Here is a 25,979-nt window from a genome sequence, read left to right as displayed (position 1 = left end):
GCAGGGTCAAAGCAGAGGTGGCTGGCGTGCCAGGAAGAGCCTGGACCTCCAGGGACCTTGTCGAGCTGCTTGCTTTGCTTAACTTCGTTGTCCTTACCTGGTAAAAGGACAGTCAGGAGAATCTCTACCTGTTAATCCAATGGGAAAATAGGAAAAGATCTGTAAGGTCCCCTAAGAAGCCAGGCACGGTCATTATGATTTATCTGTTACGTAAGTAACCTTTGCAAACGTGGATTTCAGGCACCAGGGGTTTTGGGGTCAGGTCCCATGCCCACGATCTCTTAACTGAAAGTCTTCGTGGGGGACTGAGGTGAGTTTTCCACTCAAACAGGTGTGTGGTCTGGACGGGCGATGACCGGGTTTTCTTCTTCAACCCGACGATGCAGTTGTCCGTGTGGGAGAAGCCCATGGACCTGAAACACCGCGGGGACCTTAACAGGATCATCGAGGACCCACCCCACAAGCGCAAGCTGGAGGCGCCAACACGTAATTAACAACGGGGCTGTTTGCTTCCGCTCTCCTCTGTTTGCACTGTGTGTTCCTAACGAACGTGGAGGGAAAGCATGCTTTTCCTGGTTATGCCGGAAACTGATTTTTAAAGAATTGTATTCGCTCTTTGAGAATTAGTGAGTAAGTTTTTATGGCACTTTCTGCCAAAGACACTTCTTCCAGGGGGCTGGCTAGGGCTCTCTTTTCGCATGTCGTGAAGTCGTTAACTCAGAGAAGGCCTTTGCATTCCCTCAGCTTCTGGAAGCTTCCCGCATGGTCATTAGCCAACATTTAATTTTTATTCCAAATGTTTCATGAACTCCACTTGGGAGACCACATGCACACAAACAGAGCATATCTCCTCCTACCTCACACACCCGTGTCGGAGCCTTGAACGGGGTCCATCCACTGTTTATTTGGAGGGTGCTTGACTTCAAGGGAAAGGCAGGCGTGGGGGGGAGGACGCGTTCCCGCTGCAGGGGATGGGCACTTGGCGGAGAAGGAGCTGTGTCTGAAGACACCCGTGGAAATCCCATTTCCCCGGAGTCAGAGAAGAACGGTTAGCATTTCCAGCAGGATCCTCTCCGATTAGATGTAATATATTTTTTATTAGCTGCGGTGTTGGGAAAGCCCCATTTCCTGAGCACATGGGTTGAAAGAGCATCGGCTCCACCGCAGAAACTTAAAAAGTCGGGAGCGCCCTTCTGGCCCGAGACATACACACATGGCTGAGAGGCCAGGACACTGGATCTTGACCCCTTGAAACGGCTTTGTTTTATGTTTATGGGGTGTCTCATTGAGTTTGCAATGCTGTTTTTTATTCCCATTATAGAGGGCCAACGCAAGACAGCATCCGCACACATTTTTAGTCAAAGGCAGAGGCATTTAACTGGAACTTCAGAAAACGGTGTTATGAAAGTTTTCGTAACTTTTAATGGTGCCAAGAGCCTGGAAAATGCTGCTCTTCCAAAGCTGATGGTGGTCTGTCGAGATGGAGAGAGGCAGGTTTGATATGCTTATTTCACGTAAGATAACGAGAACATTCTCCAGAGAGCCTGAGCTAGCCCGTGTTGGGACGAGAAATGCTTGTGGTGCCTATTTCGTTGAATCTGTAAGAACTTAGCTGTGTGCAGGGGCAGTAAGCGCTGGGTTGGTGATTGTTTCCACCTTTGACTGAGTGGTGTCCATTTTTAAAATGGATGTTTTGTTGAAAGGTTTGAAAACAAACCCTCAGAGAAAAGAATCTCCCAAGGTCCCGACTCATGGACAATAGAACATTGCACATCTCAGAGCTTCATAAGACCCCCAGTCCCTTGAGACAGATCAGGGTGCAGTTATCATAGCTGTGATTTGATTGGATTGGTAAAAGAAGTAATGCAGGCAGTTTCCTTAGCTTGCATCCTCATGGATAATTGGGTGCCCTTCCTTCCTTCCTTCATTCCTTCCTTCCTTCCTTCCTTCCCTTTCTCCCTCCCTCCCTCCCTCCCTCTTTTTCCCCAAAGCCTTGGCAGGCAGGAGAAGGGAACACATTAACAGTCTGCATGGCTACCCTGTGGCTTCTCTCCTTTGGGCCTAATGAAGCCAGGTCTGGGAGAGACAGAGAGGCATCCACAGAGCTCCCCAGAGTCACCTGCCATTTCAGGGCTTGTGAGGACTGCAGGTGGAGGATAAACTGAGGTATATGAAACTTGGAGGAGTTTATTTGCACAGGAACCAGGCTCTGGTCGGGTATCGCCACGTCAGAAGCAGCTCCTGGCGGCTGATGGGAGCCAGGGAGAGAGATACAGAGAAGGTGGGCTTGGCTGTAGCTTCGAGCCTGCTTGGCTGCTTGTGATTGGCCTTCTTCAGCGTTTTGTTTGATTGCACAACCTGAGACATTTATGGGCTTAGGTTTCGGTTTCCTTAAGTAGACCTCCAAGGCAGCAGAGCCCTGCCAGCCTAATGGCCTCGTTTAATTAATTGAACGGCAGGATCTGAATTACCTGGGTCACAGATCAGCGTTCCATTTCACTTTATACTTAAAAAAAGTAGAGAATTGAGCCTTGAGTCTAACAAACACAAACACAGCCAGAAATATGTGATTAATTTAGATTTGATCTATCAGGATACTTGTCTTCCATTAACTTATTAGGATGGCCCTAACTGCTCTACCAAGATAGAGATGTTACTAGTCACATTACATGCAGCTACAAAACAACTTTTAACCTTGCTTCCTCTTGTAAAAAGAAGACGAGATTTTCTAAAAATGAGTGGGNCTTATTAGGATGGCCCTAACTGCTCTACCAAGATAGAGATGTTACTAGTCACATTACATGCAGCTACAAAACGACTTTTAACCTTGCTTCTTCTTGTAAAAAGAGGACGAGATTTTCTAAAAATGAGTGGGTTTTTTTAACCAGAATCTTAAAGATATGCAAATGACCTTAATTCTCAACTTCTTGTTCCAGGGTAGAATTGACATTTCAGTAAATAATTTCTAATTTTCGGAGAGCCACCCACCCAAATTGTTTTGTTTGCAGCAAAACAATTAGGGCAGAAGGTGTTTCTGGAGGATTAACTAGCGATTAGCGGGCAGAGCTGATGACCTCCCGCCATCGGCCGGCGACTCTTTCCCCTGGCTCTGCATCTGTCACGGCTCGCCCAATGATTTGACCCTAATTACTAGGAGAACCGGCTCTAGGGGAGATTGTTCTTGGTGGAGAATTCTGTTTTTCACATTTTGTTCAACTGTGAGTCATTATGGATTTGAATACATTAATACCTGTTTTTAGTCTGAAATAGAACAATTAAGCTTTCCAATTGATACCAGTTATTTTTCAAGAGGAAATGAAAGAAGTGCATTTCATAAAGCAGCTGCCGCCTGTCGGGGCTCTCGGTCCTCGATGTGCTCGTGTGCTGGGGACAGAGGGTGCGGGCGGGAGCTCATGCTGCTAGGCAGCTTCACGGTACGGGATACAGACCGAGCAGAAGGGCGAAGCCCCTCGTCACTCAGCAGATAAGGGAAAAGTCCCCTTTTCCGCTCTTTTTCCTGTTGCTGAGAGACCCGGAGACCGGAATTATTTCCTGATTGCCTCGCACTGCACCCAGAGTTTTTACGGCTCCGGCAGCTCTGCTGTTAGCTCGGAGTAAATACCCACTGAGCTAAAGAGAACCGGGGAGCCGGGCCCCAGGCTGGCATTCATGCCCTGGCCTGACGTCTGGGGGCCTTGGCCGGCTCCTGGGTTGACAGGATGCTCACGTGTGTCCCCCGGCTTCGGGGTCCTCAAACCTGTCAGACGCTCCGCTCTTTCCCTGCATCTCCCTGCGGCTCTGCAGCCTGCCCTCCCTGCCTCTGGGCAGAAAGCTCCTGGGCTGAGAGCCGTGGAGGTGGGAGAGAGGAGGGAACTCTACAGGGAAAGTGGGGTATGGAGCCTGGTCACTTACGCTCCGCACAGCCTCACCAGGTGGCTGCCACTTGTGTGAACCACCTGTTGCTGCTGTCACGCATGATCACAGACTCACTAGCTTAACATGACCGCAGTCTGTTATGCTGCCTGAAACCAGTGGGGTCGGCAGAGCCGTGCGTCCTGGCCGCCTGGTTTCCGCGGCTTCAGGCCCCTTGCTCCCCCTTTCCTAGGCAGCAGGACCACGTCCTCAGATCTTTCTGGGATTCTCCTACCTTCCTCCTCCCCTTGGAAGGGTCCTTATGATCGGACGGGGCTCACATGGATGACCCAGGACACTCTCCCATCCCGAGGTCAGCTGCTTAGCTGCCTCGATCCCTCTTTGCCATAGAACCTAATACATTCACAGGTGCAGGGACCAGGCATGGCCGTCTTTGGGGACCATCATTCTACAACCCACTGGCTTTATACCCATTTTACAGAAGAAGGAATTAAAGGAGATTGATGAATTAACTTGCCCAAAGTCACATTTCTATCAAGTTGGGGGGGCGCCCAGGATTTACACCTGGTGGGTGCGACTCCCCATCTGAGGAGGGACAGCCTTACCAGGCTTTTATGAGCTATGAGCTTGTGCTAAGAACACATTTCTGGAGAATGTGTTGCTCCCTGTGTCTGACACACCATGGTCAGGTGCAGGCGACCTTGTCCTTTCAGTCGCTTTGTCCCCAACCTGCCACAGACGTCACTTGGCTTCAGTTACTCTGTAAACATTTTAGTCATTTATATTCAAGACAAATGTACATTGGTAATAATGTTCATTTTGCAAGTAGGACATAAAACCATCCCTGTGAGTAAACACAGCTGTGACTTGTGAAAGGCTGGCTTTCCCAAGCTGTGTTTGCCCAGGGAGAGTACACGGGTCTCAGAGCCACGGTGGGACCAGGTGTCCAGGCTCAGCGGACAATGTCCCTGGCGACTTGTCCTCCGCAGCCTGACGGTGGGCATCACCTGTCCCAAGGATCAGGGTTGAGGAGAACCCGCCCCCATGCAGGGTTCCCCCGTCCTGGCTATTTGGGAGGGACCCTGACCCTCACAGGGGACCTGCACGGCTCACCTGGCAACACCCAGTGGCCCCTGGCCTGTATCCCCTCTTTGCACAGTGAACGATCCAGGACTCTGGATCTGGCAGATGCATGGAGATGGGCCATCCGTCCAGGAAGCCACGTGCAGGGGCCTGATGAACTGGAGGGGAAGTTGCCAGGCGGCCGGGTTGGTAGGGGCAGGCCAGGCTCCTGGGCACTGCGGGGTCTTCAGGATGCTCCGTGACACCCACCCCACCCCCACCCCCCGCTGCAGCCCAGCGGTCGGCACGGCAAGGCAGAGGCTCCTCCAGGCTTCAGACGCGCACCGAATGAGCGCCGATCACGGGGCTGAGTCATGTCTGTGCCTTTGGGCCGCGTGAAGCTGCGGAGCGGGAGAGGCGTGGAGAGCACTTTCCAGAGTGGCTTCCCCCAGAACCTAATGCTTCAAGCTGTCACCCCCGCACAGACCCAGGAATGAAGGAGGAAGGGAGGGAAGAGGGCATCAGTTCCCTTCCAAACCAGCCACTGTGTACTTGGGGTCTGGACCCCGGCCCAACAGCCAGCAGATGGCCCATGGACAGTGATGGCAGTGACAGGCCCTGTCGTGAGCCTGGGGCAGGAGGAGAGGCCGTGGGTGGACAGAGCAATGTGCGTCCGCAGACCAGCCGCCAGGGGGCTTCCTGAAGAGGGGCCACTCACATTGCACCCCAGGAAGCAGGAAGGGGGCCCACCTGGGAAGCCCTGTCTCCTGTGGGGGGGCTTGGGGAGGGGCTAGGAGCCTGAGTGGGGCGGGGAAGCCCTGTGAGTGCAGCTTTTCCAGGTGGCCAGGAACCTCGTCCTTCAGGGTGACTGATCCCTGTTCCCGCCAGACCCCTCGCCCAGCAACCTCTACCAAGGCTTCTGCCCTCTTTCCGGGGCCGCGTGCAGCACTGCCCAGCTCTGCTCAGGCTCTGTCTCTGCCGGACTATAATTCTGCACTGCTTGCATAGTGAATATGACCTGCAGACGAGCAAAGAACGCAGAGACCGATTCTGGTGTCAGGCGGCCGCCGGCTAGTGGGGATCCGTGGGGCCACAGTGCAGGGTCCAGATCCACCCGCTCCAGTTCCCTCATGTCCCCCAGTGCAGGCTGATACCCCCACCCATCTCTGCCACCTGCCCTGGACCTGCAAAGGAGGGAGCAGGGGGAGGGAGGAGGGAGGAGTAGCAGGGAGGAGGGAGCAGGGGGGAGGGAGGAGGAGAAGGGAGGAGGGGGCAGGGGGAAGGGAGGAGGGGCAGGGAGGAGGGCCATGTGGCAGGATACCTGCTGCCCAGTAAGAGTGAGTTCTGAGCCAGTAAACAAAGTGTGACCCTGTGTTCTGTGGACTGTTCTAGCAAACATCAGATCTCTAGTGGGTTGGTCAGAAGTAGGGATGCCCAGGTCTTGTGGACCCTGTGCTGTCTCCAGGCAGTTAGTATCAGAATCTAATTGAATGGTTGCGCATCCAGTCCCAATCGGCGTCCAGAGACTTGGAGACATGGTTGTTGGTGCAGGAAAGCACCCCCCAAAAAACAAGGGAGGCTTTCTGCTTGGCATCTCATCCCAGTGCCCACGACCGTGCCACAGGTCCGCTGCCCCAGCTCTCCCACCTTGGGCCGGTTCTGACCCAGCTTAGGGGAGGAGAGCCTTCTGGGGGCTCTTGTCCAGGCAGGAGAGCACCCCTGCATTGTCCCTCTTTTTGCCGAGGGCAGCCACAGTCTCGGGGGTCTTTCTGTCTTCTGTGCCTTGGAAGGAACCAAGATGCCTCTTCTTCCCGTTGTCTCACAAACACCAGTCTTAAAGAGCAACAGGACAGACAGCTTTTACACGAATGACTTGTCTGTTGCAAACGTCATGGATTTAGAAAGTGCAGTGAGAGCTGTCTGCAGGGTGCTTGGTAGAGAAGTCAGGTCAGCGGCGGAGGTGGGGTCCATGTGAGAGGCCAGTGCGCACGGGGCAGGGGGACCAGCCTCCAGTCCTGGCGTCTCACGTGCAGGGATGCTGGTGGGCATGGAGGCTGGGACGGGGAACGGTGGGTGTCAGGCTGGACCCGGGCTGAACGTGCAGGGCTGGGATGCCAGTGGGTCATCAAGGCAGGGAGGTCAGGAGGGGAGAGCTGGGCAGGAGCAGAGGGGGGAGCTTGCCTCTTGGACTGTGGGGGTCAGCAGCGTCACAGGGACTGATGGCCGGCGTGCTGGAGGGGCCCTGTGGGAAGAGCGTGTGGAGTGTGAAGAAGGTGAACTTTGCCCATGTGAGCTCATTTCTCACGAATGTTCTTTCCTCTGGTTCTCAGCGACCACGAAGGCTTCTGTCCCAAGGGGATGTTTGGCAATTTGGAGACAGTTTTGGGTGTCACACCTGGTGTCCCCGCTGCCACTGGCACCCGCTAAGCAGCTCCCTCCAGCGCACAGGACGGCCTGAGTGTCACTAGTGCGTGAGGCGCCCTCACGGCGCCTCTGAGGCCACCGACGCTCAGCGTCCCCTGAGCTGATGTCCTGACTGCCCACCCCTCCCCCACACACATCCTGTGCTACAAGGAGTCCCGCTCCGTGCCGTGATCGTCTGGACATGGTCCATGTCTGTGAGGCTGCCTTCCTGACGAGCGTCTTCCAGAGGGTGCTGTCCTGCTAGCCGTGCCAAGGGCACATGGCGCGGACGGGGCTGTGGCCAGTTCTGGGTCCTGTTCAGGTCCCCCTGGGTCCCGGGGTGGGGGAGTGCACACGGCCTGGCGTGGGTGGCCGTGGGTGGGCGGGGCCCTAGAGCCCGGACGCGGGGTGCACTGTGGTAGGCGGGAGCTCCCGGAACCTGACTCCCACATCTTGCTGTCAGCCCCACGCTGAGCACTGAAGCAAACCTAGGAATAGCCGGGGATTGGAGGCTTCGCGGGGTTCCAAACGGTGCGTTCTTGGAGGTGGTGTTCCCCTGGCCAAGCTGCCTCAGGAAGGGCGGGGCGGGGGCAGCCCGGTGGGCCGGGGCCGCAGGGACCTGGGGACGTTCTGCAGAGCCCAGCCCCCTGCACCCCTGCCCGCACGGCACAGGAGCACGAGAACGCGGTCTCCGGGGCACGATGGCTACAGGGCGAGAAGCAGGGCAAGAAAGCATTGTGATGCCAGGCAGCGCCTGGAAATCATTCACGTGTCAGGACTGAAATAATAATGCTCTGGAACCATGTTGATCCTCATTTTTCCTCTCTCCCTTTTGGAGACAAATATGAAACAGTGAAGCACCTTTTTACTTTTTCATTCCAAAAGCTCATCAAATATTTACAAGGCCAGCCTCCTCAGGATGGAAATAGGGGACCTGTCTTCAAAATCAATTTGGGTTTTTGAAGTGGGCCCGCAGTCAGGAGTGAAGTGCATGCCGCATGCAGGGGACGGGTGATGCTTCCTGGCGGCGGGCAGAGGCGGGAACCAGGGTCTCCTGGTCCGTTTGCGAGCACGAGAAGGTGCATGCGACACAGAAGGGCTCATCCAGGGCCTGCGTCCCCAGGTGCCCGGGGAGGGGTTGGGGGAAGCCCACCTTCGATTCCGCATCCTCTGGCTTTGCGGGACGGTGCAGCAGCCTCTAAATGCCTTCTCTGCCCAGAAGAAAATCCCATTTCTCTTCTGCTGGTACAAGGAACACCAAAAGAGAGCTGGCCCCAGGGGTTGATCCCTGTGTCCCTAATCCCCAGATGACTCTGCTGGAAAGTGAGTGCTTCTCGGTGGTTTCCCAGACTGATGGGAGCTGGCGCTCCAACCTTATTCACCTGATTTTTTTCCAGCGGACCACAGCGACGGCTCGCGGTCAGAGGACGGCAGGGGAGACCAGAGCCTGAGGACCAAGAGGAACAGGTAGGTGACAAGGCCTTTTGCTCCTGAGTCTTTCCTTTGCAGACAGTTAGGCGGTGTGGAAAGAAAAGGGATCATTTCGACTCTAGCTACTGAGCGAAGAGCAGATTTAACCAGTAAGCAGAGGATGGGGGGGTCTCAGGTCCCGTCTCAGTGACTGCGCTGGGTGCCCGGTTCCTCAGTGGGCAGGTGTCTTGGTGGCCACAGACACTGTGGACACTGGATGGCATCTGGCCTGTGCTGGCCCTCCCCAGGGCCCGTGTGCTCTGCCCAGCCTGGCCTCCAGAGCCCTGAAGACATGCAGGGAGCCGTCCGGGTGCCATGGGTGCCATGTGTTTGACGAGGGCATGGGTTTGCGTGTCCGACGGCTCTTGGGTTAGAGTTGGGTGCCTTCTGCTTGCTTTGTGATGTTGGGCAAAGTAATTAATTCACCCCTGACCTCAGATTTCCCAGCTGCACAAGATTGCAGGAACTCCCAATGGCAGCTTGAGGTGACAAGTGAAGGGGGTGGGGGCTGCGTGACTGCAGTCACACTCCATGCGTGCCCAGCTGTCCATGTTCGTCACCCTCCCGCTGTGGCCGGGAGACCCGCCATCAGCCCCCCTGCAGTCCCCAGCCTGTGGCTTCTTTCCTCCTGAGTCCACACAGAGGGGTGTAATTCAGGGTCTGTGTATCTAAGCTCCCTGGAAGGGGGGCAGAAGGCATGCTGGGATTGCTGGGCTGCCATCTCTGGCAGAGAAGATGGGGGATCTAAAAGGCCACCCATGAAGAGAGAGTCACGGGTCACTTCCTGAGCTCGGGGGGGGTGCCCGATGTCCGGCCAGAGCCTGGCCCTCAGCGTGGCCCAGCGAACCCACCATCCACATATTGGTCCTCTCACGGGATGGCCTAGGCCTGCAGCCGGGAGCCACGTGCCCGTGTCAAGAGTGTCAGCACAGTGGGCATGTTCTCCTTAATCTGTGTGCCTTAAGGGTGCCTGGTGGCTCAGTCAGTTAGACATCCGACTTGGGTTTCAGCTCAAGTCATAACCTCAGGGTCATGGGATCGAGCCCCGGTCACGCTCCACGCTCAACACAGAGTCTGCCTGAGATTCTCTCTTCTTCTGCCCCTCCCCCCGCTCACACGCATGTACTGTCTGTCAATTAAATAAGTATTTCTTTACAAAAAAACGTGCCTTAGAACCCAGAGCACATTCAGGAGGCTGGTGTGCCGATGGAGCCCGCCCCCTACTCTGCTCAGGTGGAATAGAGTCGTTCTGAAAGTCCGGAAATTCACAGGACTCTGAGGACGGCAGACGCGGCTCAAGGAAGACCGCCGTGATGGGCCACTGGCAGATGGTCGGTCGGCGGGCTGTGTGGGCGTGGAAGACCAGGGGGACGGCGTCGCTAGGATTCCAATGCCAGCTTTAAAAACTGGGGTATTTATAAATAGCATCACAAATGGAATGTGTGATCATTGTAAAGAAAAATCATACACTGTGTATCTGAGAAAAACAGACCTCCCATCATCGATTGATGATTTCTGGTCATAACCATCACCCTGTCACCATTTTTACGTCCCCTGATCATTCTTTGTTTTTTTATCTTTATATTTTTTTAAGGATTTTATTTTTAAGTCATCTCTACACCCAGCGTGGGGCTCCAACTCACAAGCCCGAGATCAAGAGTCGTGCCCTCCGACTGAGCCAGCCGGGCGCCCCAATGTCACCTGACCATTCTTTAAGCTTATGTTATGTAAAGCCTTGAAAATACAGTTTCAATATTATTTCTACCAAAAAAAATCGTTTCTTAGAAGAAGTGACACCTGTCCGCAGGAAGGGAGGAAAATGCCATCTTGCTTTAGAGCCTATGTCCATCCTGGCCTCTTCCGCCCTTACTGGGGGCTTCCGGGCCACAGACAGTGGGAGCGAGGGAGGGAGAGAGCAGGTGCCGGGCAGTGGGCCCTGACACCTGGCCCCAGTCAGATGGGACTCTTCTCTGGACAGACGGTTGAGGTTGGGCCTTTCCCTACTGTGCACACCCTCAAAAAATCATTCCGCTGACCACAGCCCAGGTATACTATAATTTTAACTGATAACAAACTTATAACACAGAACTTTCCAGAAGCAATTCAGGGAAGGGTGAGCACTGTCCTCCCCAAGANGCCCTGTCCCCCCCAAGACAGGGAGCTGTCCTGGGCGGCGGTGGGGGGGGGGGTTCGTCTCCTTCCTGGGATGACCGGGATCCAGGCTGCAGTTGGCGGGGCATGAGGCTCCCTGGTGCAGGAGTGAGGAGCCCCCCCAACCCCCCAATCTCCCACCTTCTCTTTAGCAAGGCACTTTTGGGCATCAAAGGACGCTTGCACGCGCCCAGAGGATGGACCCCGAGTGCCTTCGATGGGACCAAGGGCTCCAGGAAAGGGAGTAAAGTGCCGTGTCTTTACGTTCAGACCACGGGCATTGGCCGAGTGGGTCTCTGTCAGTCTTTGGATAAATGCATACAGAATCTTGACAACCAGACGCCCTTCCCGAGGCACCAGAAGCACAGAAATCTAGCCAGCGTGCAATGGTGTTGAGCTCACGTTGGAGAAGAGGCTGGATAGGATCCAGCGTCACTGGGCCATCTGCCTACACGGCCCAATTTCACTCATTTTCCCAAGGGACTGGCCGTGAATTCTAATCAGTTGGCATTTAAGAAACGTCAGAACATTAATTTCGCTGTTAATTATATGAGGGACTTCCGTGATTAAACAGCAGCTTTGGAGCAGACACAGAGGATTCGGGCAAAGCCGCCCTACTTTCCACCTGCCGAGTCCGTCCCGAGCTGTGGGCGCTGCTGTCTGGGCGGCTCTGTTCTCCCTCGGAGCCCTTGGAGGAAATGCTTTCTGCTTAGTGATGCAGCTGGACTGGGGATCTAGAATGTTCCACCTGTCCTGCTTATTCATCTCTGAGCCTTTTACACAAACCACCTGTTCTGTTTGGAAGCCTCACCCCTGTGCCATTTTTCCAAATGCCCCCCGTACCAGATCTGCATGTCTCTTGCTCAGAGCTGATCGCCCCAGGCGGTCAGCCCACCAGCATCAGCTCTGCATTGTCTGCCTTCCAGAAGGTTCTTGTCAGTAAGTTCAGGCTCTTCGCAAGCTCCTCAGTGCCTTTGTATGTTTTTAATTAGCGGGTTCTGGCACATATAGTAAGAGAACAGGCCTCGGAGGACAGGCTGAAATCAGTCCCTTTTGAGCTACCTTTTTTGTATAAATAATAGACTTTTTCCTCATCAAGAAACCTATAAGATCTTCCTACAATGTGTGACTTACTATCAGCCGTGTTGGAGAAGAAAGGGAACGAGCCATGTGCTCACGTTGGATGTCACCTACTCCTGCATCTCGCGAACCCTCGCACGAGTCACGTACGTCATGCACACTCTTCCACGGAGGGAATTAAATCAACTGATCAAATAACTCAGGTCTAAATGATACTTTTCCTGGAATTCCCTGGGAAGAGAAATATGTCACAATGACAACCTTTCAAATTACTAAAATATTTTAAATGACCTGATAAGTGCCGTCTCAAGTAGCTTGTTCCTTACTATTTAACGGAATGCGGTCCTGATACATGAGCCTACGTCTTCCCTGGGCCCAGAAACTGGATTGCTTCCGCCCGTGTTTGTGTGGTGCCCAGAGGTTCTGCCACGTTCTGATGTGTAGTCTTTTCTTAGTTCGGACCTGCTTTTCAAGTGTGCTGTCTATTTTAAGAACTTAGAATTTATTTCAAATAATTGAACTGAACTATTTTAGGGATTTGGCAAAAGTGAGGCATTTAGTTTAAAACTCAAAGTGAAATTATGTGCAAAACACATCAGAGAAGAAATTGTCCACAACACGTGTGGCCTCTAGTCGTTCCATGAGGTGCCAGTCTTGGCCAGTGGATAGGCTGGAAGATTCCTCGCACATAATGGTGCCCTGGGGCACAAGAGGGTGGCCTTGCTCCTTCGGCGACCACTGGACCCTTGCTCCTTCGGCGACCACTGGACCCTTGTTGTTGGCATAGATTTCTTGTTCTGTTGGGCAACCAAAAGAATCTCTTGGCTTGGAATATGGTTTATTTCTAAGTCTGTAGATTTTGTAGTTTGTGAGTTTGGAGGATGCCCAGTCAATGGCTTTGGATGTAAGTGGTAAAGTTGACCTTCTACCATAAAATCTTCAGGTCAAGGAGGGTGTTTTCTTGGGGTCGGATGCAGTTTGGGCTGGAGTCCTACGTGAGCACAGAATCAGCAGGAAATACCTTGTCATTGTTCTCCTTTCTCCAAACGTGGCCTGAGTAGTCTTCTCCTGGCAAACTCCAGGGCCAGGGCACGCTCCTAGCAGGTCCTCTGGATAAGGCTGGGTCACAGGGTTGTGATCTGTCCACCTGCAGTTCTGCACCCCACCCAGGGACAACCTAGGGCTGGGGGAATCTGTCTAGAACAAAAACAACATTACCATCCAAAAGACAAAAAAAGCCTCATTTAAAGTCTGGAGGTTTTGAGGACACGACCCCTGGGACTGTCCCCAGGTTGAGCCCACATGCAGGGAGAGCCAGCTGCAGGAGGAGGAGGGAAACACTCTCACTGCAGTCAGGAACTGTGGATCTCTGGCGCGAAGGCAAGGGATGGTCAGTGAGCGTGGGCAGCGGAGAGGGCAACACGCCGCCGAGACAAGTGGGAGCAGGCTCCGTCCGCTTCTATACATAGGGTTTCTCGAATCCCCGAAAAACGAGCTGTTGAGAAAGTCAGAGAATCGCTTCTTTGAAATGCTATGAGATAATGCTAGAAAATAAGTGGACTTTAAAGTACACTTGCTGTAAAATTGTCTCTTTGCTTTGACCCTGTGGGATGTGAGCGATCTGCAGTGCTCCATCAGGGAGGGAGCCTTGCGTTCTCTAGGTGACTTCATAGCATAGGCTGGTGCGTCGTCTCTTGGTCATGCGTGGCCAACAAGTCGTTCACACCCACTTGCCCTCTAAGTCATTCTTGGTCCACAAATCCTGATTTGGGTTGATCGTTGGGTTGTGTATAGAAACAGTGCGGAGTCTGCGCCCCATGTCGTTAGGGTGTCCTGCACTGCTCACCTGGTGACAGCCGCCTTTGGGACTGAGCATGCAAGCCTCAGTTGTGATGGGAGTTCAGTTGGTCTTTTTCAACCAAAACACAGATATTCCTGCCATTTATTTGCTGTTCAAAAACAATTATAAATGTACATATTTCCATATTTCTGAAACGGGAGACCAGGTGTCAGCATTCATGGTGAGCCCCATGCAGCACGCTGGGCTGTGCACAGATGCCGCGGACACTGCCCCTGGCCTTTGGGTGGGTAGGCAGAGTTCCCTTAGCAGCGTCCACGCAGCCGGCACTGACATGGACGTCTGAAATCCGGCCTTCAGGAGGCCAGTCCAAGTCGGTTGCGGAGCCCTCACCCCCAGAGTTCCCTCGCTGGTTCTTCATCAGACCTCTCAGCCTACCTTTCCTTCTCGGGACTCTGCTCCTAGAAGGCACTTGGCACCCCGGCATCATCGCTTACCTTCAAGAAGCAGGTGCACAGGAGGGCGGGTGGGAGGTCCCCAGGGACTGCGTATGCTGGCAGCAGGCACGTGAACTCTGAGAAGAAACCATGGTGTCCATGATGTGTCTGTCTTCCCTTGCATCGGGGAGGGGCCTGTTGCAGAATCTTCTTCCACAAGGGGCCCATTCATGCCATCGAGAGCACACCCACATGCAGGGTGTGCAGGGGCTCTGGGACCTTCCCAGCCTTCCGTGACTATTTAAGTCCAACGTGGCGCCTACCCATAGGCAGGCCGGCAGGCCACACTCTTAAGTGGAAAGATAGGCTAGGTTCTGGCTCACTAATCCATCAGAAGCTAAGCACCTACTGTATGCAACGCACTCTGTACGCAGGCCCCACAGTGTGGTCCAGGCCATCCACTTCTGGGAGCTGCCCATGGCCCCATCTCTCTGATGGGATGAACTTTCTGGAACAATGTGAGGCCCACATCTCCTGCCTTGGGCTGTCTGTGAAAGGCCATGGCCCTGGGAAGGCAGACAGAGCAGATAGAGGGACAAACAAGGGGCCTCGTCCCCAGATTGTCACCCATCCCCGACTCTGCCCCATGGATCACCTTCTCCTTTGGGCACGCGGTGAGCAAACATCAACTGCCACCCACCGTGTGGGGCCCCGGGGACACATAGCCCATTGCATGTCATGACCCTGCAATGTGGCACCGCTGGACATACCGTAGTTTCTCCTTGGCTTGGGGCAGCTTGTTAGAGAGGAATGTCTCCATCGCTGTCCCATGTCCTTGTGTCACCATCTCCTCTGTAGCCTTTGATCCCTGAACTTGCAGTCCCGTGTTCTTGCTCTGCTCGAGCTCCCAGGCCGACAATAAGCCACGGCTGAGCTGCAGCCCCTCCCCTTGGCACCGGAATCTTCTGCCGCCCCCGCACCTGGGCTGGGCACACTAACCAGTTCCAGGCCCTCTGTGGGCATCTGGCCTCTCCTGGGCTCCTTGTGTTGTTTGATCTGAGTTCCTGCCCTGGAGGGGAGGGCCCGGCATCGGGTGTCCCCCAGCCCCATCCACAGCAGAGCTGAGGCCCGTCTGTGTCGCCTTCCGTGAGAAAGCAGTCCGGGGATTCCCTATGAGGCCGTGTGGACATCAGTTGAGTCTTAAACAAGAGGATTTTTTTTAAAGATCTTAGTTATTTATTTGAGACAGAGACCAGGAGAAGAGAGCGCAAGCGGGGGAGAGGGAGAAGGAGAAGCAGACTCCCCGCCCAAGCAGGGAGCCCAACATGGGACTCGATCCCAGGACCCTGAGATCATGACCTGAGCCCAAGGCAGACGCTTCACTGACTGAGCTGCCCAGTAGCCCCTTAAACGAGATGCTTTCGACAGGCTTCCCCAGGGAGTGGAAGAGGAACCCACAAAGAGGGGGCTGGAGGAGACGTGTCCTTCTCTCCCTCCACCACGACGGACCCCCGGGCCAGGGCAGGCCACGGGAAGGCAGGGGCCAGTCCTGCGTTGGGCCCTGGCACTCTGCCGTCTGCGCTCAGGGCTGTCCACTACCTGTTCTGCAGGGAGCCGAGCACCGAGTGTCGCTGGAGACGCTGTTGGGTTTGAGAAGCCAGGTTCCATTCCCATCTCTTCTTCACATTTCCGACTTCAGAACTCTCCCTTTTAAATGGAATCTGGGGAATTTCCTGGCCCCAGACCTGTCTCCATCCCGCTGACCATGGCTGGAAGTGTTGTGGCTGCTGTTTGTCCCGCGGGAGTGAACCACTGATTCTCAGAGACCGGCTAACAGTGGCAAGGACACTTCGATTTCTGAAATCACTGCAGCCTTTGAAGTGGGGACACATTTTCTGAGTCCCCAGATACTCCCGTGCGAGTGAGGTGAAGGGTGCAAGGTGGCCTGCACATGGACACGCACCAGCATGCGCCCCCTGCTTCCTCCCCAGAACGTGGCCCGCCTTCTGCAGCCTGCCCATCTGATCACGCTAACCCTTACCCGCGGCATGGTCACGGTTCGCCAGAGTTCTGATGGTGTCACCGCGGGGACACCGAGAGACGCGGCCAAGCGCTGGAGGCCATCTCACGGCGACCTCGCCCCCTCTGCACAAGCCTGGTGATCGAGCAGTTTGGCTCCTTCCGTCACCCCTTGGAGTGTAAATGTGTGACCACTGAGGCAGCTTTTTGTCTTGTCGCCACGAGAAAGCACGTATTTGCCGCAGACTCGGGATAAATAACTGGTCAGCCCGGCTCCAGGATGCTGAGGAGTGCGCTGCTGGAGGACGCGGGCAGGGGTGTCTGAGCAGCGGCAGTGATGGTAGCGGTGGCAGTGGGGGACACAGAGCACGTGCCGTCCTGAAGACGCTGGTCCATGATAAGAGGCAAGTGCCAGGACAGGACGAAGCCGAAGACGAGGGTTGTGTGCGGGGGAAACGCAGGCAAGGTAAACGCAGAGGGCCCAGGGGCAGTGATTTCTGGTGAAGCCGAGCGGCCGGGGTGTGAGGGGGGCCCCCAGGCGGCCCCCGGTTCACCAGCTCCAGCACAGTCACCAGAGAAGGCCCGACACCATCACAATGACCCACGTCCCCACACATGAGGTCAGAGTCACTGATTTCCAGCTTTTTAATGTGGCCACATCCAATACAGACGACGGAGCAGGGCGTCCACCCCCTCGGGCAACATCCTGGCTCAGCCACCTGCCTCCCGCCAGCAGTGCGTCCCTCGTCCGGACCCACCACCCGCTCCGACTATTTTGAAACAACCCCCAGATCTCATATAAATTTCAAGTGTCCATGTTTCAGGGTGCATGAGTCCCATAGAGGGTTTTTAAAAGAGAACCGTAATCACACCTGAAAACAAGCCACAAACAGTAATTCCCTGATCACATCGCCTCCTGAGGTTCACGTTCCCGCCACTGTTTTATTTTCTTTGCTGTTGTATTTTTCGGACCCGGGCCCACATCAGGTTTGCTCCACACCCTGCGGGTCCTGTTCCCGAGTCTGTTAACCTGCACTTTCCTCCTCTCCTGGTCCGGTTTGGTTTTCTTTGTTCGCTTTGTAAGAAATGAGCATTTTTCCCCTAACTGAAGCTGCAACGCCCGCCCCCCCCCGGCCGTCTGTGTCCTCGCAGGCTCTCCCCCTCCCCCGAGTGCGTCCCAGACTCCTAGCCCCTGCAGCCTCTCTGCGCTCAGCCACACGGAGGGGCTGCATCCGCTCGGGTTTGGTCAACATTGGGCTAGAAAACCTCGCAGGAGTGCTGAGCTCCTTCCCTCAGGTGGCCTCACACCTTGGTCACCCGTCTTCCTGTGATGTGAGCAGGTGATTTGTGTGGGACTGTCACTTCCTTCAGGATTGGTAAATAGTGGTGTGTCGGTCCTACCATGTTACCTGCACCCGTGAGCCCCAGCACTTTACCAAGAGCAATGTCCTCATCTACTTTTGGTTCCCTGGAGTTGTCGTTTGGATGGGAGACGCAGGACAAGGCTCGATCCCCTCCCGTTCACTCACTGTCACGACACTGTGATGATTTGCCAGCATCCTGCGCGGGAGCCGGACGCGCCGTGAATTCCCAGATGTAAAAAGTTGATGCGTGTCGGTCTGTTTCCGTCACTGCTTCTGTCCTCGGAAGTCGCGTGTGTGTCTCTGTCGTGGTGGTTCTTGGACTGTCCCGGGTCTGAAGTGTGCTTTTCAAAATGTGGGTGAACATCTCTTTTCTATGCGGGGCCCTCTGTTGGGTCACTTTGTGGTATCCGTGCCCTCTCACGCTCTGAGCCTCCTCGCCGGCCACTCCAGGTACGCCGCGTGCTCTTTCTGCCCCACTTGCTTCCACATCCTTTTTGTCTCTTTCCCGGTTTCTTTTGGGTTTTTCTCTCCTTCTTAGCTGTTCCCCTTTAGGCATTATCCGTGGTGTTTATTCTGTTCACGTTTGTGTACCTTCTGGTGTATTCTTCCTTTCTAAAAATTCCTTTCCTTGTTCCTATTTTTTTCTAATTTCTTACATCATTCAGATGTCTTTTCAGATGTGTACTTGGTCCAACATGTCTTCCCCCCTGAATTGTCTATCCTAATATACACTGTGATTTTGTAACCTCTGCCATGTCCTTCGGAAAGTTAGTTCATTTTCAAGTAGCTGGGTAGTATTTTCATCAGAGTCCTGACGGTCCTTTGGCCTTCCTTCCTCTGCCCCTGGGGACATTTATTCTGTGCATTAATGTTCTCTTGCTCATGTGTATGGGACTGGACAACGACCTTTTCCTGCAGCTCGAGCTTAGATGAGGTGGTGACGGGGAGTTGGTTGGAGACAGCGTTCCTGGTCACTAGGCTCTGGAACTCTGTCTCCTTGTCGAGAAACAAGAATGTGGCCCTGTGTTGGGAGCCTGTCCGCGGTGCCCCTCACTTTGACCTGTGCCTTCCCTTCCTTTTCCTTGGCATGTCTGTGTAATTCCCATATGCTCACGTTAGTTTCTCTTGGCATTTTTCCTGAGTTTTATCCTGAAGGGGCCCTTAGTTCCCAGGCCTGGCCACCTCGCCCTTCCAAGCTCTGGGCCATGTTGACTTCTCCGAGGCTGGAGCCCAGAAGGCCCCTCCAGCGTCAGCAGACACCCCCTCCGTCCGCCCGCTCTGAAGCCACGGCCCAGTGGCTGCCTCTCAGCCCAGGACATCTGGGGCTCACTGGGCCCACGGGTCTTGGGATGTGCCCCTGCCAGCTCCCTGCCTCCTGGGGCTGTCGCCGGTACCCAGGGCCCGTTGGTGCCTGGGCTCTGACTGCACCCACTCACGGTGTGAGTTCCTGGGGACGCGTCATCCTCTAGCTTGTGGGGATGTTGCCTGCGGGCATCTCTTCTGTTGCCCTAACAGCCCAGCCTGTCTGCTTTAGCGTGAGGATTGGGGGAGACTGAGAACCTCCCTCTGCCTTTGCTTTATTTTGTGTCGGGTTTGCTTTTGTTTTATGTCCTCGAAAGCCTGAGAGTCCTGGGTCCTGAGGTGCACGTGAACGGGCTGACGTGTCCCCTCCAGCGTTCCCCCAAGTTTTGTTGTTGCTGTTGCAACACGAGTGATCCAGCAGCCTCTGAACCACGCCCATGTCCCCCAAGCCGAGGACGCGCCCTGGGCCGGCTCCTCAAACCCTCAAACAAAAGGAGGGACCTCTTGCTCGAGGGACAGGGAGAACCCGATGCTGTGGGACCGGGCCTGGGTCCCTTGTGCTGTCGTCATGTGAGAACACGTCCTGGGCTCTGCGACCATGTGCGTTCCCAGATGAAGATCCTGCACAGGGTGCCCCACAGTGCTTGAGGTCCCCTACCTGCTGGAATTCTCTCTGATTTAGCCAAGACAAGCCCTGCAGACAGGGTGGCCCGGCACCTACAGAGCTGGGTTGTGAAGCAGGTATGTGGGTCAGGACTTGCCTTTTTGGTAACAAAAGTGACCTGTGGGCAGAGACTCAGAGAGTCTGAGCTCAGTGTAGCCCCGAGGGAGGTCCTCTGCCATTAGCAGCAAACACCTTGTAGCAGGTGGAATGGAAGGAACCGTGGCCCTTGGACCCAGGGGCGGCCATAGAGCTGACAAATGCAGCTGCAGCTGGAATACCCTTCGGTCCCTCCAAAGGCTCTCGCCAGCAAGGCCATTGGTGTGGTAGGAGGTCATGGGCCCTGGGTCATAACTGACGTGCCGTAACCGTGTACACAGAAAGGTGTGGATGAATGTGGTCACACCACCATGGAGAGGTCTGCCTGGCCCCCGCAGGCTGGGGTGCCTTTGAAGATCTCCAGGCCCTTTCTGGGAAGGCGTCATCAGGACCAGAAGGTGGGGTCAGAGCCAAACTCCAGAAGTGAGGAGAGCTGGGCAGGGAAGGCAGGCAGAGGTTTGCCAGGTGGTCAGCGGTCAGTGAGACCACAGGGGAGCAGTGAGGTCCTGGGATGGGCACTCAAGATCACAGGCACCCCAGGCCCCAGCCTGGAGCCCAAGTCCCACTTCTCCAGGCAGACCTTGTGTCCCGGTCCATCCTAGAGCCTTGCCTCTGCGTGTAGGCAGGGGCAGCTATATCCCTATGCTCCCACAGCTCCTTGTTTCTTTCCTGGATCCGGGATCTTGCCCATGGCTGGGTTCCTTCCTAGGGAGGCATCCTGTTCAATGGCACCATTGGCTTTGAATCCTGACCATCCACCTGAGAAGGGCAGGCTGGCAGAGCCAGGGCCCCTGCGCCCCAGCCCCACCAAGGGACCTGGAGCCCACCCTGAGTGATGTGCCTGTCTTCTGACAGCAGACAGAAGCAGCTCCCGCACCGCAGCGTCAGGGCTAAAACCTATAGAAAACAGAACTTCCAAAGTTGGCCTCATCTGAAGGCCATTTGTTACAACCACATGATAGAATGTCTGAGGCCCCACACGGCAGAGATTCACAGAGACTTTGATTCCTGCAGAATTTCATATTGTGTCTATCACTGGAGTTATAGGCTGGCAGTATTTTGATGATAAATTCCCAGCCTCCTTTGCCAGGGGAAAGAGCAAGTTCTTGCCATCCATTAAATCAAGTAAAAGACGAGCCATCTTACATCCAAACCAAGGGCTGGCTCTTGGTGTTGGGAGGGTTGGTGTGGATAGTCAGAGGCTGGCAGAGATAGCGAAGGTGAAGAATCATTATTACCATCACCATCGTCACCATCATCACCATCACCATCACCTCCATCACCACCATCACCATCACCTCCATCACCACCATCACCACCATCGTCACTACCATTATCATCACCATCGTCACCACCATCATCATCACCACCATGACCATCACCATCATCACCACTGCTGCCACCACTGTCATCATCAGTACTATTTACAGACCAGCGACTGTGCTAAGTACTGTACGTGCGTCATCTCAGTTTTCCCGTATGTAGAATGAGGGTGATAAGCATGGCTGCCCCACAGGGCTGTGGTAAGGATTGAATGACGTGATAAAGGCAAAGTAGGAGGATAGGGTTTTACACAGAATGTCAACAAATATCCGGTGTTCATATTACTTCATTTAACTCTTACAAAAAATCTTACGTGGCAAATATTATAATTTAAACTTCACAGATAAAAAAAAATCAGTGGAAGGATGAGATTTTCCTGAAAATACAGTGCATTTGTGTGAAAGTCCAAGTTCAAAGACAAGTCTATTGAGATCAAACAGTTAATGCCCAACACTCTGCCTCCTGCATCATCCCTACAATGTAGGTCTNCCCCTCCCCCTCCTCCTCCTCCCCTGGATTGGGCTGGACATGTCGGCCCCACACTTCACCCTCAGGGAAAACTCAGTCTGGCTCCTCACCTGCAGCCCATGGCTTATCTCGTTGACAAGACCTGGACAGTCCTTGAGGACGTGGCACTTGCTCTCCCAGCGAGGATGGTCCTGGTTACGGGCTTGTGTTGCCTCCCCTCCATTCAGACGCTGGAGTCCGAGCCCTAGAACCTCGCAGTGGGGCCTTATTTGGAAACTGGGTTGTCGCAGCTGTAGTGAGTTCAGATGAGGTCGTTAGGATGTGCCCCAAGCCAATGACTGGTGTCCTTATAGAAGGGGACATCTGGACACGAACGCACACGGGGATGCTGTGGGAAGATGAGGGCAGAGACCTGGATGATGCCTCCCCAGGCCAAGGGACACCAGAGATGGCTGGTCAGCCACCACACCAGGCAGGCCTGGGGATAGACCCTCCCTCTCCACCTCTGACAGGCACCCGTTGGTGATCCTGGCTGAATGTCGCAGACCTGGAGGGGAGGACATCTGCTGGGGTCGAACCGGGGGCTCGGGAGCCATGCGGTCTGCCCTGGCCGCTGGGGGTTACACAGCAGGCCCTGGGGCACACCTGCTGATGGAATTGGAAAAAACCCAATTGTGCGTTCCCTCTGAGGGCACTTCCCTGACGGTCACCCGGCATCCCATGGCCCAACTCTGACGGTGCCCTGCCCTCTGAGGGCACTGCCCTGACGGCCCCCCGGTGTCCCATGGCCCAACTCTGACGGTGCCCTGCCCTCTGAGGGCACTGCCCTGACAGTCACCCGGTGTCCCACGGCCCGGCTCCGACCGTAACCGCCCAGAGTTGGTGCCGACCACACGGGTGAGGTGACCGGTGCAAACAAAACTGCCCCCACTTCAGACAGCAGCAGAAAGTAGGGTCCCAGCCTATCCCCACCGCCGTCTGACTTGGCTATAAATCTTGGGGTTCTCATAACCCCCCTCCAGGTTTGGTGATTTGCGAGAACGTCTCCCAGAACCCCAGAGAGCGCCCTACTCAAGGTGTGGTTCTATCATGAAGGGCACAATTCAGGGACAGACAAAAGGAAGAGACGCGAAGGGTGAGTTTTGGAAGGTTCCTGAGTGCCCGGGGCCTCTGTCCCTGTAGAGTTTGGGTGCCCCCCCCGGGGCACCAAGAAGCCCCCCCCCACCGCCAGAAAACCCCCGGACCGTTGTCTGGAGTTTTTATCAGTGTCAGTACGTAGGCATGAAGGATTGAATCACCGGTCATGTGACTGAACTCAAGTTAACCCCTGTCCCTTCCTGAGGGTTCCAGCCCAGACCACGTGGTCGTTTTCTGGTGGGCCAGGCCCTCCCCGGACACTAAGGGCCCACCCTGACTTCAGGAGGGGCCAAAAGAGGATTCTGAACAAAGACACCCCTGTGGCCCAGGATATTCACAGAGGAATCAGGGACAAAGGCCAGACACAGTCTTTGTTATCCCACGGACCACTCTGGCCAGCACACCACCCGGCCAGCCGGCCCTGGCGGTGGGCAGAGTGTGGCCCCAAGTGCTCACTGGTAGCAGACAATGGCGGTAAAACAGAAATGCCATCCAAGTTGCCACCACCCGGGAAGCAGACCCGAGGGCAGGGAGGGAGAGAGCGATGGTCTAAAAATCAGAGTCACTCAGCAGCCCCTTGAGAGGGGCGCCTCAGGCCGGCCATCGGCGGGGATCCCTGGTGGTGGCCGTGGCACGTGCAGATGCTGGAGGAGGCTGGCCGGGGCTGCCAGGACACCCCACCGTGGACACCCAGGCCGCCCTGCCTGTCGCCAGCCTAGCAGAGCATGGTGTCACGTGTGGGAGGGGCTGGGGGGAGGCCAGAGGCGACTGCCTTTGGCTCTTCCTGCTGAATGATTTAAGAGCAAGGTGGATGAAGATGCAGGAGGCCTGCTTATCCGATTCTGAGAACTGCAACGTTCGGAGGCAGAGCTAATGAGTCGATGGCAGAATCAAGACGTTTGAATATTTCAACAGGACTAAATGGAGGGGATCACATTTGCATCCTGGGATGGTGGTCCTTGAGGCATTTCAAGATCGTCTCATCCAAACCACGTGTTTTACCAAAAGCAGGTCCAGAGAGCTTCCATAAGTTGCCTGAGATTGTGCAGCAAGCTTTCCCCAGGGGCTCAGCAGCAGTTGAACTCCACAAAGCCATGTGGGGTTTCCTCTCCGGAACCAGGCACTCGCTCAGACCCCAGCGTTTCTTCACAGGAGATGAAATCACTCATCACAGCCTGAGTCACCCTTATCTCTTCCTCTCTCATGCTCTGCAGTGGTTATAGAGACTGTCTTCTATTTCAGCCTCTCAACTGATGGTGTGAAGAGGGGAAGAGGAGGAGAGGAAGATGGGGGGGGAGGCCTCAGAAATGCTGAGAAATATGGCCCCTCACATGCACCTTCCATGAAACAGTGCGGTGTTCTGAATCTGTCTCTCCCCTCCTCTCCATGGAAAGTTTGGGGAGCTGGGAAGAGGCATGTCTGTGCATCTGAGAGGTGACCTGTGGGGGCAGGGCAGGTGTGCAAAGTCCGGTGCCCTGAATTCCCTCAGCCTCAGATGAACTAAATAAGGTTTGTCATCTAAGAAAGGAAACTAGCAACCAGACGTGCCGTGTCTAGAATCCAGTTGCACTGAGTAGGAGTCTAGTGAATTCTACCAATAATCCGCTGCCCTGTGCACATGGGCAAAATGGGACAACTCCGTGCTTGACTTCGCACCCAGGGACGGACGCCGCGTGTGCACCTGCTCACGCACCACTCGCGATTCGGCTGGACAAGCTGAGTCCCGGTCCAAGTGCTGAGGCGAGGGGCAGAATGGGGGAGAAGAGCCCCTCCACCCCAGGTACGGGGTGGCCACCATAATGTCTCCCAGAGGATGGGAGACCGGAGCCAGGGAGCATGCTGTCCCCAGAGTGAAAGGACCCCAGTGCTGCGGCCCAGATTTGGGGACCCCTGCTCTGGGGGAAAGGCTGGACAAGACCAAGCCCCTTTGTTTTCTTTTTCTTTTTCTTTTTCTTTTTCTTTTTCGTTTTCTTTTTCTTTTTCTCTTATTTTTTAATTTTTTTATTATGTTATGTTAGTCGCCATACAGTACATCCCTGGTTTCTGATGTAAAGTTCGATGCTTCATTAGTTGCGTATAACACCCAGTGCTCCATGCAATACGTGCCCTCCTTACTACCCATCACCAGCCTATCCCATCCCCCCTCCCCCTCCCCTCTGAAGCCCTCAGTTTGTTTCTCAGAGTCCATAGTCTCTCAGGGTTCATTCCCCCTTCTGATTACCCCCCTTTCTTCTTCCCTTTCTTTTCCTACCGATCTTCCTAGTTCTTATGTTCCATAGATGAGAGAAATCATATGATAATTGTCTTTCTCTACTTGACTTATTTCACTTAACATTATCTCCTCCAGTGCCGTCCATGTTGCAGCAAATGTTGGGTATTCATCCTTTCTGATGCCTGAGTAATATTCCATTGTATATATATATGGACCACATCTTCTTAATCCAGTCATCTGTTGAAGGGCATCTCAGTTCCTTCCACGATTTAGCTATTGTGGACAATGCTGCTATGAACATTGGGGTGCATATGGCCCTTCTCTTCACTACGTCTGCATCTTTGGGGTAAATACCCCTGCTGGCCAGTAGTGCAATAAAGACCAACCCTCTTTCAACTTACGCACTTGATCCGAAAAATTTCCAGAGCAAGGTGTCAACCTAGCGAGGCATCTGCCATGCAGTAAACCTATTTCCGGATGAGAGGCCTTTCCCGCCCACCCAGCTGGCAAGCCTTGTGGGTACCAGTGTCTGTGCCCTTGTGGACGCTGCTCTCATCCGAGGTATTTGGGACTTGAGCTAGTTTTATTAAAATGATTAGAATTTGCTTTTTGTTAAAGGTACCAAACTCATTCAGCCATAAGAATATTAAAAATATATTTAGCAAGTTTGCGTTTACTTTTGACCAGTTCCAATTGAATGGAGATCTTCCCATTCTGGAAGGCATCCAGCAGCTCTGAACAAAATAGTGTGTTGAATGAGCTATACGCGATCATCGCTGAGCTTGTGACGTTCCTATTAATCTTATTTCAAGTTCCAACAATACAGGTCTTGTTTCCACACTTCTATTTTTAACTAATGAAAATTTATTACAAAGAAATCCTAATTATACCCTCTGGAATAGGATACAATTGCAAATCCACTGGTGATTTTCTTTTTTTTGAAAATCCATATAATCACATAAGCAGCAAAGAATTTAAGTTCTCCTGAAATAGTTGGTCTATAAATAAGGTTCCCTAATGGGCTGAGCAAACGTTTTTGTTGTTTTTTTTCTTTGTACATTTTGTGTTAGGTTGGATTAATCCACACCCCACCACTGGTGAGTGTTAGAGAACACTGTGT

General features: G+C 54.1%; 1 protein-coding gene across 1 annotated transcript in view; it reads left to right on the top strand.

Annotated features, from left to right (window-relative positions):
• TCERG1L (transcription elongation regulator 1 like) overlaps nucleotides 1-25,979 on the top strand; it is a 177,221-nt gene that overhangs the window by 129,563 nt on the left and 21,679 nt on the right. Inside the window, exons 7-8 of the mRNA XM_034663451.1 lie at nucleotides 332-486; nucleotides 8,736-8,805. Coding sequence (XP_034519342.1) covers nucleotides 332-486; nucleotides 8,736-8,805 — 225 coding nt within the window. The remainder of the gene's footprint in view (nucleotides 1-331; nucleotides 487-8,735; nucleotides 8,806-25,979) is intronic.

This window comes from Ailuropoda melanoleuca, chromosome 6 (genome assembly GCF_002007445.2).
Source record: "Ailuropoda melanoleuca isolate Jingjing chromosome 6, ASM200744v2, whole genome shotgun sequence".
Classification (NCBI taxonomy): Eukaryota; Metazoa; Chordata; class Mammalia; order Carnivora; family Ursidae; genus Ailuropoda; species Ailuropoda melanoleuca.
The sequence above is the reverse complement of the archived record's forward strand: the minus strand, read 5'-3'. Positions and strand labels throughout refer to the sequence as shown.